Genomic DNA, 12715 nt, shown 5'->3' with positions numbered 1-12715 from the left:
AACACGTAACAAAAACAAACAGTAGGTATCAAACGCGTAACAAAAACAAACAACAGGGACCTTCCGAGTTAAAAAAATAAGTTAGGGACCAATCACGCAAAATTACCGCAAACCATAGGGACCATTCGTGTAATTTACTCAAAAGTTTTTTATGGACAATAAAAGAGTTAACAAGGAAATATACATGTTATGATCCATCCTACAAATTTACCCAAACCATCTATTTTACAAACTCACATTAACTATGACAAGGCTATCTAAGTGAAAGAATATCCTACCATATTTTCATAAAAGGCAAAAAAAAAAAAAAGCTTTCTAAATCAAGTGAAAGGCAAAAACCTTTTGTGTAATGGCCTCTCATATCTCATCTAGTCTCCCATGTGAATGGGCCATACAAGTAACTTTTCAAGTTTCAACAATGGAGAATCCAAAATAACCCACAATGGGCCCCACATATGCACAGATTGCAAAATCTCCATCACTCCATGCATACACGGCCGAAGCCCATCCACTTTCACATGCTGATGCATCAGTTAATTTATCACGGTTCTCTTGGCGCCTAGAACTCTGTGACTCTCTACCCCATTATAGATCTAAAATCTCACAAAGGGTTCTTGTTTCTTGATTATTAATCCAGAAACCATACAAGAAAAATGGTTTATACACTGCCTGGAATTCGATTGAATACTCTTCCATCAATTTCCCACTCTGGTGGTGATCGGAGGAGTACGATTGCTGCTTCTAGTTCTACAAATCTGTCACTCTTGTTGAGGAAAAGTTCATTAACTCGTAAGTGTTTCATTTCAAGCATACAATCTATGAAATCTATGTTGATGATTCTGGGATTCCTGTCTCCACTTGTTCATGCTTAATTGTGTGCTTGAAAAATGGGTTTTCGTTTCTTTTTGCTTATGCTCAACTGGGTATTAAATGTTTGAATTTTCACCGATGCGGTTTCTCGTTTTTGCTATATTTGTAAAGTGAAGCTCGATTTGTCGATTTGATTGACGATCGAATGTTATGAATGCGCGAGTCTGAACATAAATTATGTCGACATTAATGGTGGAATAGTATTCGCATACAGAACTACCTTTCTTCAAATCCTAATTTTTCCTATCTGACATTGCATTTTGTTAGCGATTTTGATCGAATGTTCGCAAGTTCTTATGTTCACAAATACACAATCATAGGGGCGTTTTCAAAGTGATTATTGCAAATTCCAAAGAATCATAATCAGATAATTAGGTGTATCCCACTAGGGCTAGTTAGGTAATTCTACATTTATCTCAATAATTAATTTTCTTAAAGCAAATTCATATCTCCACATCTCCATATCTGGATCATTTGTCATCAAATAATAAAAAATTGTATCTTATTCAACTATTATGCTACTCTTTTAAACTTATGAACAATTCACTATATGAAGGTTTTGATTGGATCAATGGGGACAAAACTCAATCCTGTAAACCATATATATAGAGTGTTTTTCTTACTTAATACAAAAAGAACAACTTATTAAGTCCTAACATTTTACAAATCTGCCCTCATATATGTTTTCCTTGTGTAATTTGATCTTTCTTTATAGGGAAGTTTATAGCTGGAAGATCTGAATCTCAATCTTTTATAGTTGGAGCAACAGAGAAAGTTCTTGATAATTCTTCTTCAACTGAGCAATTAGAAGCTCTTGATGAAGATTCTGAACATTCCAAAGTATGTTAATATGCATGCATTCACATTTTCGAATTAGGGTATGTAATTGTATTATCAGAACAATTTTTATTCCACCAAAATAACAAAATTTTATTTTCATTTGTAGTTTTTTACACTATAAGATATTATAACACTTGTGGAAACTTTCGGGAGGAATGTTTTTAAATGGAAAATCATATGCATTTTGCTTCTTTATCTTTTGTATTAAGTTTTTGGTTGTTTATGTCGATTTTGACTTGAACAATTGTAATCAAAGACTAATTCTTGAAGTGTTACTTATAATTTTATTAGATCTTATACCACTATTTGTAAACGACTTTGAAAATAATAGTAGTATCAAGTATCTTTATAAAATCTTATTGTTCCTCATACATTTTCCATGGTGCTTTTTGATTCTTTGATTTAGATAAATCTTGATGAAGAACAACTTGATGAAATAAATGAAAAGGATTTTGTTGCTTCACCAGTTCTTGTTGAAGATATTGCAGCTATGGAGGAAGTAGATTTAGTTTCTTTATTTGATATTGATAAAGAAAGTGAAGAAATTAGAAAATTATCGATTCCTCCTCCTGGAAAAGGGGAGAGAATATATGAAATTGATCCACTTTTAAGCAATCATCGTGAACATCTTGAGTATAGGTGAGATATTTTTATTAATTTTTAAAGCATCTTACTTTCATTTCTTTCTATTATTACAACATTATAATCAACTATTGCAATGTCATACAAATACATAGCAATTTTCATTGCTATGATTTGGTAGATTTTATAATAAGAAATGTTTTAATAAGAATAACTATAAGTGCAATGATGTAATTAAGTAGATTTTTGAAAGTAAAATGTTTTGATAAGAAAAAAAGTTTTGAAATGTCTTAATATGAAAAAAAAAAATCAAAAGTATCATTTTTTAATGTTGCAATAGAAAGAAATTAAAGTAGGATGCTTTAATCAACAAATAAATGAAAGTACAATATTCATTTATCCCATTTTTCTTAATACTTGTAAATCATTTTGCTTTATGTATTCATTTTAATACAGATATTCACATTACAAGAAGATACGTGAAGCAATTGACAAATATGAAGGTGGTTTGGAGGCGTTTTCACGTGGTTATGAAAAATTAGGTTTCACTCGAAGGTATTTAATATTTATATTTATATTTATAAATAAATATTGGTGATATAATTATTAGTTTATTACATTGAAGCATATATTGTTATACAAAATAACAAATTAAAACGTGATTTTGCAATATGATCTTGAAAGGTTGACTTTTTAGGGTCAAAAAGATAAGATAAACATTATGGAACCCTTTTAAGTGTCAAACTTTCAACCCATTTGACCCGTTTTGTTTTACTAATTTGACCTATTGGAGATAAAATATAACCCAAATCGACCCGTTTTAGGTAAACGGGTCGAAATTGCTACTTGTATTTGATTCTATTTTTGTTTATTTTTCCAGCAAAACAGGTATCACTTATAGAGAATGGGCACCTGGGGCAAAGGTTTGTTATTTTTTTTTTTTCTGAATTTAAATAATCATTATTGAAAATTGAAGTCACAATAATTATATAAAGATGTTTACAATTGGAAAATGAAGTGATTATATCTATTTCTTTCTTCTAAATGACATGGGAATACTACAAATAAAATTGTTAAAATCATGTTTATATACAGAAAAGTCCCATTATTTTGGGAAAATCATATAATCTGCCATTTCCTGTTAAAATTAAAAAAAGACTTTTTCGTTAATTTGAGCAAAATGTTAAATAATTGGGACTTTATAAAATTTTTTCCAAAATAATGAGACTTTTCTGTATAAAACCCTAATGCTATTTGTATATATTTATATACATATGTTTGTAGTAGTACCTTATACATTTTTTTTATGATTATTTTTTTTTTTCTAAATGTTAATTTAACTATTTAATTCTAGTCTGCTTCACTTATTGGAGATTTCAACAACTGGAATCCAAATGCTGATGTTATGACCCGGGTATGTTATTGAGTAAATTATTACATATTTGGTATTTAAATCTCCAAAAATCAAAATTCGATTTTTTAGGAGATAAATGGAGAATAATTTGTAACTTTTGATGCCATTTTTATTATAAACAGAATGAATTTGGTGTGTGGGAGATCTTTTTGCCAAACAATGTTGATGATTCTTCACCTATTCCTCATGGTTCTCGAGTAAAGGTATAATTTTATATTTTATGATGACATGGCATGATTTTGTTGATGACGTGGACGCATGATGTGTCAATTGAAACAATTTCATTAAATAGTACCCAAGTTTTAGTTTTGTTCCAATGTAGTGAAAATATTGAAACATCAAAGGGACAGTGTCACTATATTCTAGTAACCAAATTCACAATGAAATTTTATTTCATTGTTTTATAAATAAATGGAGTCAATCTTTATATTATATATAAATATTTATGACAAATTTTTAGATTCGTATGGATACGCCATCTGGCATTAAAGACTCGATTCCTGCTTGGATCAAGTTTTCAGTACAAGCACCTGGTGAGATTCCTTATAATGGAATATACTATGATCCCCCACAAGAGGTATTTATCGTTTAAATAATTATATTTTTAGTTGTTTTTTTGTTGTGGATAATTGATAATATGGTGAAATTTTTTAATAGGAAAAATACGTGTTTCAACATCCAAGACCAAAGAAGCCGAAATCTCTTAGGATTTATGAGGCACATGTGGGAATGAGTAGTACGGTGTGTATCTCATTCTCATCTTTAATTATATAAGATTAAATCTTTTGTTTTGTAGTGTTGTTAGATAAAAGATAAAAAAAAGAAAAATAAAAAGTTGTTATTGAACTTATTGTAAGGAATGGAATCCGTTAAAGGATTTGGAATCTGAAGGAATTGTGATCTTTCGTGTGTTTGGTTGATAGAGGTGAAGAGAGAACGATGAAAAAAGAAAGAATGTGTTTGTGTTTTAATGGTTTTAAGAGGACAATTTGGTTTTTTTAGTGAAAAATTAAAGAATGGAATTCCCTTTTAAAATCCCATCCCTAGGAATGATAAAATCCATCATACATGGATTTTGAATTCCGGAATTGAAATCCATTGGTTTGGCAACCAAACACACCTCGGAATGGAATTTGAGATTCCAATTCCTTCCGTGAACTAAACATGCCACATTGGTTTATTTGTTAATATGTGTTATGAATGTAAATGATAAGTTATTATCACAAATATTGATTGTATTTTATTTGTTCTTTTTTTTTAATAGGAACCAATGATCAACACGTATGCTAACTTTAGAGACGATGTTCTCCCTCGCATAAAAAAACTCGGTTACAATGCAGTTCAAATCATGGCTATTCAAGAGCATTCATATTATGCTAGCTTTGGGTACTTCTTTATCTGTTATTGTTATTGTTATCGAATTATTGTTATTGTTATTGTTCATCTGATATTGTTATTGTTTATAATGTGTTTAATGAAAAGTTGATTATATTGTTTGATGCAATAGGTACCATGTGACAAATTTTTTTGCACCAAGTAGTCGATGTGGAACTCCAGATGATCTTAAATCAATGATTGATAAAGCACATGAATTAGGTCTTGTTGTTCTCATGGATATTGTGCATAGGTAAGTATTATATGATTGTTAAATTTTACTATTTTTTTTTATGCCATCTTTACCTGAAAAACAAAATAAAATTTCTGCTACTATGCTTATTAATGTGGTTATCTAAGTTGCTAAAGACTATTTTACTTTGCTTTTTGACCTAATTCGTGTACAAATTTATAATATCATTTGACCATTTGACCAGTTTCTGTAGTGATTAAACCTATATAGTTTTTTTGACCTTTTGAAAAATAACCATTTCCCCAATTTTATCAATTTAGCTAGTTAACTACCTTTTAAATTTTTTTTTTATCGATTTTGCCACTGAAGTATTTTTATAATAAGTAAATGTACAAAATGGTAAAAGTAAGTTTTGCTTATTTGTATTTTAGACTTTTTAAAAACCGGGTAACCGTTAAATATTCTTTTAAATGGTCAAAAAAAAGTATAATCTTTTAATTACTACAAAAATGGTTAAGCAATTATTTGGTTTTTATGCAGAAAAGTCCCATTATTTTCGGAATTTTTTTTTGATAAAGTCCTAAATCTTTTTTTTAACAGAAAAGTCCCATTATTTCAGTAAAAACACATAATCTGTCATTTCTTGTTAAAATAAAAAAATGACTTTTTTGTTAATTGGGGCAAAATGTTAAATAATCTGGACTTTTCTATTCAAATTTTTTTAGGTCTTCATCAAAAATTTTCCCAAAATAATGGGACTTTTCTGCATAAAACCCAACAATTATTACATTTGACTTTGTTTTTTTTGTATTTTTAACCGAAATTGACCCACTTTTACATAAACATGTCTAAATCTACCCCATCTTATTATAAAATAACAAATGAAGTAAAACTGAAGGCTTTTTTTTTTTTTTTCTCTTTCAATAATATGGTATCCACCACTTTTTGTTTCTATTATTTATTTATATGAATTAATTTTTTAAATGCAGTCATTCATCAAACAACACATTAGATGGATTAAATATGTTTGATGGAACTGATAGTCAATACTTTCATTCTGGAGAAAGGGGTTATCATTGGATGTGGGATTCTCGCCTTTTTAACTATGGACATTGGGAGGTAAAATTTTTTAAATTAAAAAAAAAAAAAAAACCTTAATTGATGATGAATTCATTTGTTATTAGCACTTAAAATCAATGTTTTTTTTTCAGGTGTTAAGATATCTTCTTTCAAATGCAAGATGGTGGTTGGATGAATATAAGTTTGATGGATTTAGATTTGATGGAGTCACTTCAATGATGTATACACATCATGGTTTACAGGTAAATTAGTGCATTGTGTATAATAAAATGTAATTTTCAAAGTGTAATGTTTTAATAAGGAAAAAAAAAAAGTGAAAGACTAATGTTGTAATAGGAAGAAATGAAAGTAGAATACGATAATACACAAATAAATCTTGTAATAGATGTTAAGTACTTTTCTTTATCGGTTTATTAATATTATATATTGCATTCTATTTTCATTTCTACTTTGAAAAGTCGGGTTTTATGAAGAAAAGTCCCATTATTTTGGGAAATTTTTTGATAAAGTCCTAAATGTTTTTTTTTTTAACAGAAAAGTCCAATTATTTTGGTAAAATCACATAATCTGTCATTTTCTGTTAAAATAAAAAAGGGACTTTTTCGTTAATTTGGGCAAAATGTTAAGGTAATCGAGACTTTTCTGTTCAAAAAAAACTTTTAGGACTTTTATCAAAAAATTTCCCAAAATAATGGGACTTTCCTGCATAAAACCCTTTCCTGTTAAAATAAAAATAAGGAATTTTTTGTTAATTTGGGCAAAGTATTAAACAATCGGGACTTTTCTGTTCAAAAAAAAAAATTAGGACTTTATCAAAAAATTTCCCAAAATAATGGGACTTTTCTGCATAAAAGCCTTGAAAAGTCTACCAAATTATAGCAGTGGCATTCAAATACAAAAGGCTAAAAGCAACTTTCACTACAATAATTGGATAGATTTTTCAGTGTGTAATTTCATAATAAGAAAAGAGAAGTGATTTACAACAATTCTACAGTTAGAAAGAAAATAAATTGAAAGCTGTATAATGTTGTGATAATAGGAAGAAATGGAAGTAGTAGTATATAATACAGAAATTAATGAAACTCTGTTGCTATTTAAGTAGCCTTTAGTTATTATATGCATTTAGTATTGAGAGTATCAAATCAAAAGTCAAAACTAATTTTGTAATTAAAACTCATTTTATTATATTTAGGTAGCTTTTACTGGAAACTACAGTGAGTATTTTGGGTTAACAACTGATGTTGATGCTGTGGTTTATTTGATGCTTGTTAATGATCTTATTCATGGCCTCTTCCCTCAAGCAATCTCCATTGGTGAAGATGTATGTCCCTTTTCTACATTCTCATCAAATATTATCTTCAATCTAAGTTATCATTTAATATTCAGTATCAAGGGTAAAATCGTCATTTAGACAAGGTTCATTCAGCCCAAGAAGGATCCTGTTTTTGTTCATACAACACTTTGTTTTTAGACAGACATCACACTTAATGAGATGATTTGTTTAAAGCTTTATTCTGCAAAGTTTGACTTTGACTTTGACTTTTTTTGTAGGTGAGTGGAATGCCAACATTTTGTATTCCTGTACAAGATGGTGGTGTAGGATTTGATTATCGTTTGCATATGGCAGTTGCTGATAAGTGGATTGAGCTTCTTAAGTATGCAAATTTCTAAATTTTTAATTTCTTTTTATGTCTTTCTTATGAGTAAAAAGTTTCATATTGCAAAAATTAGTTATGATTTCTTCACTTCATTCTATGGATAGATGTTGAAAGAAAAGATGAAAGAGATGAAGAGAAAAAGTGTTGAGATGAATGTGTGCATATGGATAATAGATGTTTATAGATTTCCTAATTTACCCCTTGGGCATCTACTTATGTGAAATAACAATGCCCTTTTCTTCTACCAATATTGGCTTTTTACTCATGATAGCAACATACTTACATTTCTCTACAGGGAAATTGTCAGAAAAGTCCCAATATTTTCGGAAAAGTTTCACTTTAGTCCCAAAATCTTTTTTTTTGAACATAAAAATCCCGATAATTTCATTTTTGCTCAAATTAACAAAAACTCCCCCCCCCCCCCCCCCCCCCCCTTTTTTTTTCTTTTAATAGGAAGTGACATATTATCGTGTGAAATCAAATAATCAAGACTTTTATATTCAAAAAAAAAAAAATTGGTACTAAAGTGAAAATTTTCCGAAAATATTGGGACTTTTCTGACAATTTCCCTTGTCTACATGTAAATACAAATTTGCTCATAGTTCCTTACCTATAACAACAACATATAACATTTAAAGTACATTAGCCATATTGGGGTTTATACGTTTTATAAGGATATATATGTAATTTGAAATTTTACAAGGATATAGACGTAATTATGAAAGTTTAAAAGGATATAGATGAAATTCTCCCTTTAATTTTGGGAAAGTATTAGGTTTAGGAGTGCTAATACTACTATTCAATATTTACATATAACTTATATATGGCCATAAAAGATTGCATTTTGAACATTATTATTATTATTATTTTATTATTTTTTATTTTTGGGATAGGCTAAGGGATGAAGATTGGAAAATGGGAGATATAATTCACACACTTACTAACAGAAGATGGTCAGAAAAGTGTGTTTGTTATGCAGAAAGTCATGATCAAGCTTTAGTTGGTGATAAAACTATTGCATTTTGGCTTATGGATAAGGTTATAACTATTTTATTTATTTTTATTTTTTTTGAAATAAAATACTCTTTTACCAGTGTGCATTTCAAAATTTTGATTGTTTTGGGTAAACTTTGATAGGGAAACTGTAAATTAATCTCAAAAAAGAAAAGACCTTATATTTTGTGTTTTATCCGGATTAAATCTCAAATTTATTTTTTGCCTGAAAAAGACCTTGTATTATTTTTAATTTTTTTCCGGCCCTTTTAGTCATTTTTAAAAAAAAAAATTGTAAAACGTGAGGGTTTTTTTTGAGAAAAACTAAAAAAATTTCGAGGATTTATGTTGAAGCATTTAGAAGGTTGAGGGTTTTTTTTTTGGAAAAAAAAAATACCAAGTTGAGGGCTTTTTCGGAAAAAACGAAAAAATACAAGGTGTTTTTCAATCAAAAAATAATTATAAGGTTTAATCCAGAAAAAAACACACGATATAAGGTCTATTTTGAGATTAACCCTTTTTTTTATAACAATTTTCAAAAAGAGTTAAATGTTCTTTCATCTGTGCAACATTGTTGTATTTTTTTTTTCAGTTTATGCAACAAACTGTTTGTTTATACAAAATATGCATTACTTTATAAGTAAAATCTGCTTAACTAGTTGAATTGTGATTTTACATATTCATGTGACTATGTGAGTTTCATAAATTGGTGAAAAAGTAAAACATTGTTGCATAAAAAGGTGAAATGTAGTTGAGTAAATTACAAATTTAACTCTTTTTCATGAATTGGAAGGTTTTAGTAACGTTTTTTTTACCAATTTAGAAATGTAGTGAAAGTTCTTTTTTTATTTTTATAATTTTCATGAAGTTGAGTCTAAATTTAAATAATATTTTTGTTGAATTGACAACAGGATATGTATGAATTCATGGCATTAGATAGAGCTTCAACTCCTCTTATAGATCGTGGAATTGCATTGCATAAAATGATACGTCTTATTACAATGGGATTAGGTGGAGAAGGATATTTAAATTTCATGGGAAATGAATTCGGCCATCCTGGTATGTATTTTTTACCATTTTACCCTTCTTAATATAATATACATATACCAACATATTGGTTTATCCATAGTAACAATTCCCTTTAGAAAGAATATAGCATCAACATAACTTACGTTTCTTTAACAAATAAAGTACAATCCCCATATTGGTAAAATGTAAATATGTTAAATTCCAATTTTGCCCCTTGATCAGAGTGGATAGATTTTCCAAGAGCTGATCAACGGCTTCCAGATGGAAGATTTATACCTGGGAATGGAAATAGCTTTGATAAGTGTAGGCGAAGATTTGATCTGGTAAGATCAGTTTATATATTAAATATGATTATTTAAATAAAGTAATTCAGAAGGTTGGAATTGGAATTGGAATTGAGATTCCATTCCATGGCATCTTTAACTGCCAAATGGAATTGAATCCTTTAAATTTCATGTTTAATGGATTTCATCATTCCGAATTTAATTCTGTTTTTCTTTTTCATCAAATTACCAAAATACCCTTTTTCACTCATATTCATAGGGCGATGCTGATTATTTAAGATATCATGGATTGCAAGAATTCGATCAGGCCATGCAACATCTTGAAGAAGCTCATAATGTAAGTAAATTTGTCTTTAAAATTTTCATTTTTTTTTTCTTTGTGGGCCCCATTTGTTATCCTGTTGAGACAAAAGTTGCAATCTTTTGTCTTGCTTAGAAATGTGGGACATGGAATGTGCAAAAGACCTAAATGCCCTCCTCATCTTTATTATAGAAAATAGAGGAGATTGCTATTATGTGTAAAAGTAAAATAAATTGCTATTATTGCTATTGTGCAGTTCATGACTTCAGGACACCAATATATATCAAGGAAACACGAGGGCGAAAAAGTAATTATATTTGAAAGAGAAGACTTGGTTTTCGTGTTTAATTTCCATTGGTATAACAGTTATTCAGACTACAGGGTCGGATGTTTACACCCCGGAAAGTATAAGGTATGCTTTTGTAAATTATACTTATCCGATTTTTATTGAATATTTAGTGTCAAAGTAATCAGAAAATTAAAATATTAAAGTTAACTGATTATTTGATACTTTAAGGGTTAAATGCAAGAAATAACAAATTTAGTTTCTTTTCTTCCTATATCAACATTATACTTTGACATTTTTACTCAAATACAAAATAATTTCCATTCCTATAAAAAAAAATTTCCTATAATTATGTAGACTTTTTGAAGTTTAATTTCCTGATGAGAAATTAAAGGTTAAATGGACTAAATTTTCATTTATTTGTTTTTTATAGCATCCTACTCTCTTTTCTTTCTATTACAACAATCTACTTCCATTTTTTTTTCTTATTAAGGCATCATACTTTGAAAAATGTAGCAAATTATAGCATTTTACTTTTAATACACTATTTAATGAAAATTGTAAGTACAAGTGATGTTAATAGGAAAGAATGAAATTAGGAAGTTGTAATACACAAATAAATAAAAGTATTCCTTGCATTTAATCCGATACTTTATATTTTATTCTAATTACTTTAAAAAATAAAAAAATACACATTCTATTCTAACACTACATTTTTTCAGATTGCCCTAGACTCTGATGATAGCTTATTTGGAGGCTTCGATAGACTTGACCACGAGGCTGAATTTTTCACCTTTGTAAGCAATTTCAATTCAAAAATATTTCATCCAACGGAATTGGAATTCATGATTCCATTCCACCGCATGTTTGATTCCCAACTCGATGGAATTCAATTCCGTCAGATTCCATGTTTGATAAAATTTTACGGACGGAAGGAATTCTATTCCATTCTTCCTCTTTATTAAAAATTACCAAAATACCCATATTACAGTTCCTTCCGATTCCAATTCCTTTTAACAGATTCCATTCCTTTTTTTTGCAGGAAGGAAACCATGATAACCGACCTCGATCATTTATGGTGTATGCACCTGCCCGAACTGCAGTGGTTTACAAGCTCATAACTGATGTGGTGGACCCCACACCATTAGGGCAGCATCAGATTAGTTGACCGGATGCTGACGTGGCATAAAATTTGGGAGGATTTTTTTTTGGTAATCTTGTTGTTAGCACTAATAAAGGAATGGTAATTGCGGTGTATGTGTAGTTAAAAATGTTTGTTGCAATGTATAGTCTTTAGGAAAACAAATGTTTTTACAATGAGATTGTATGTAGTTTTTATACATCTAGTAATCTTTAGAGTAAATAAATAAATGTTTTTTATTTTGAAGTTTGAGGAAACTAGAGTGGAGTATTTCAATTTATCTATTTGCAGTGATGGGTTGATTTTAAGTTATAAGGGTAAAATTATAAGGGCCGTTATAAGTGCTTGTAATTTCCTAAATTTGCTTTACTTAACAAAAATGGTTCGGTGTTTTAGTTTACAATTTTGAAATAATATCTAGTGATTTGTATGTGCTATTCTCTAAAATGTTGTATTTGGAAGCTTTCCATATCAAGATTACAATGTTATAAAATTAAAATCACAAAATGACTTACTTATGTTGTGAAAAAAGGTTTGTGATTAATTTTTTGACATAAAAATTGTGAATTTCTTGAACAAATGAGAAAATTGGTTAAGATAAATATTTTTATTAAAAATGCATTTAAATTGAAAACAAATAACAATCTAAAAAAGAGAGGGTTTTATTATT

The 12715-nt window shown here is 28.7% G+C and overlaps 1 protein-coding gene across 1 annotated transcript; it reads left to right on the top strand.

The window, feature by feature from the left end:
• The first annotated feature begins 483 nt into the window (after nucleotides 1–483).
• Nucleotides 484–12291, top strand: LOC145086284 (1,4-alpha-glucan-branching enzyme 1, chloroplastic/amyloplastic-like). Its single transcript, XM_079024035.1, has 22 exons — nucleotides 484–789; nucleotides 1586–1710; nucleotides 2117–2349; nucleotides 2749–2847; nucleotides 3173–3215; nucleotides 3647–3706; nucleotides 3829–3909; nucleotides 4167–4283; nucleotides 4364–4447; nucleotides 4971–5092; nucleotides 5214–5333; nucleotides 6263–6392; nucleotides 6485–6595; nucleotides 7546–7674; nucleotides 7905–8008; nucleotides 8905–9049; nucleotides 9916–10063; nucleotides 10256–10356; nucleotides 10577–10654; nucleotides 10875–11030; nucleotides 11627–11701; nucleotides 11947–12291. Exons 1-22 carry the CDS (start codon nucleotides 654–656, stop codon nucleotides 12070–12072), a joined length of 2523 nt encoding a protein of 840 aa, XP_078880161.1. The 5' UTR covers nucleotides 484–653; the 3' UTR covers nucleotides 12073–12291.
• Nucleotides 12292–12715: the final 424 nt, after the last annotated feature.

The sequence above is a fragment of the Lactuca serriola genome, chromosome 2 (genome assembly GCF_051521515.1).
Source record: "Lactuca serriola cultivar US96UC23 chromosome 2, Lser_US96UC23_V15, whole genome shotgun sequence".
Lineage (NCBI taxonomy): Eukaryota > Viridiplantae > Streptophyta > Magnoliopsida > Asterales > Asteraceae > Lactuca > Lactuca serriola.
Note: the sequence above shows the minus strand (reverse complement) of the source record. Positions and strands in the feature narration are given on the sequence as shown.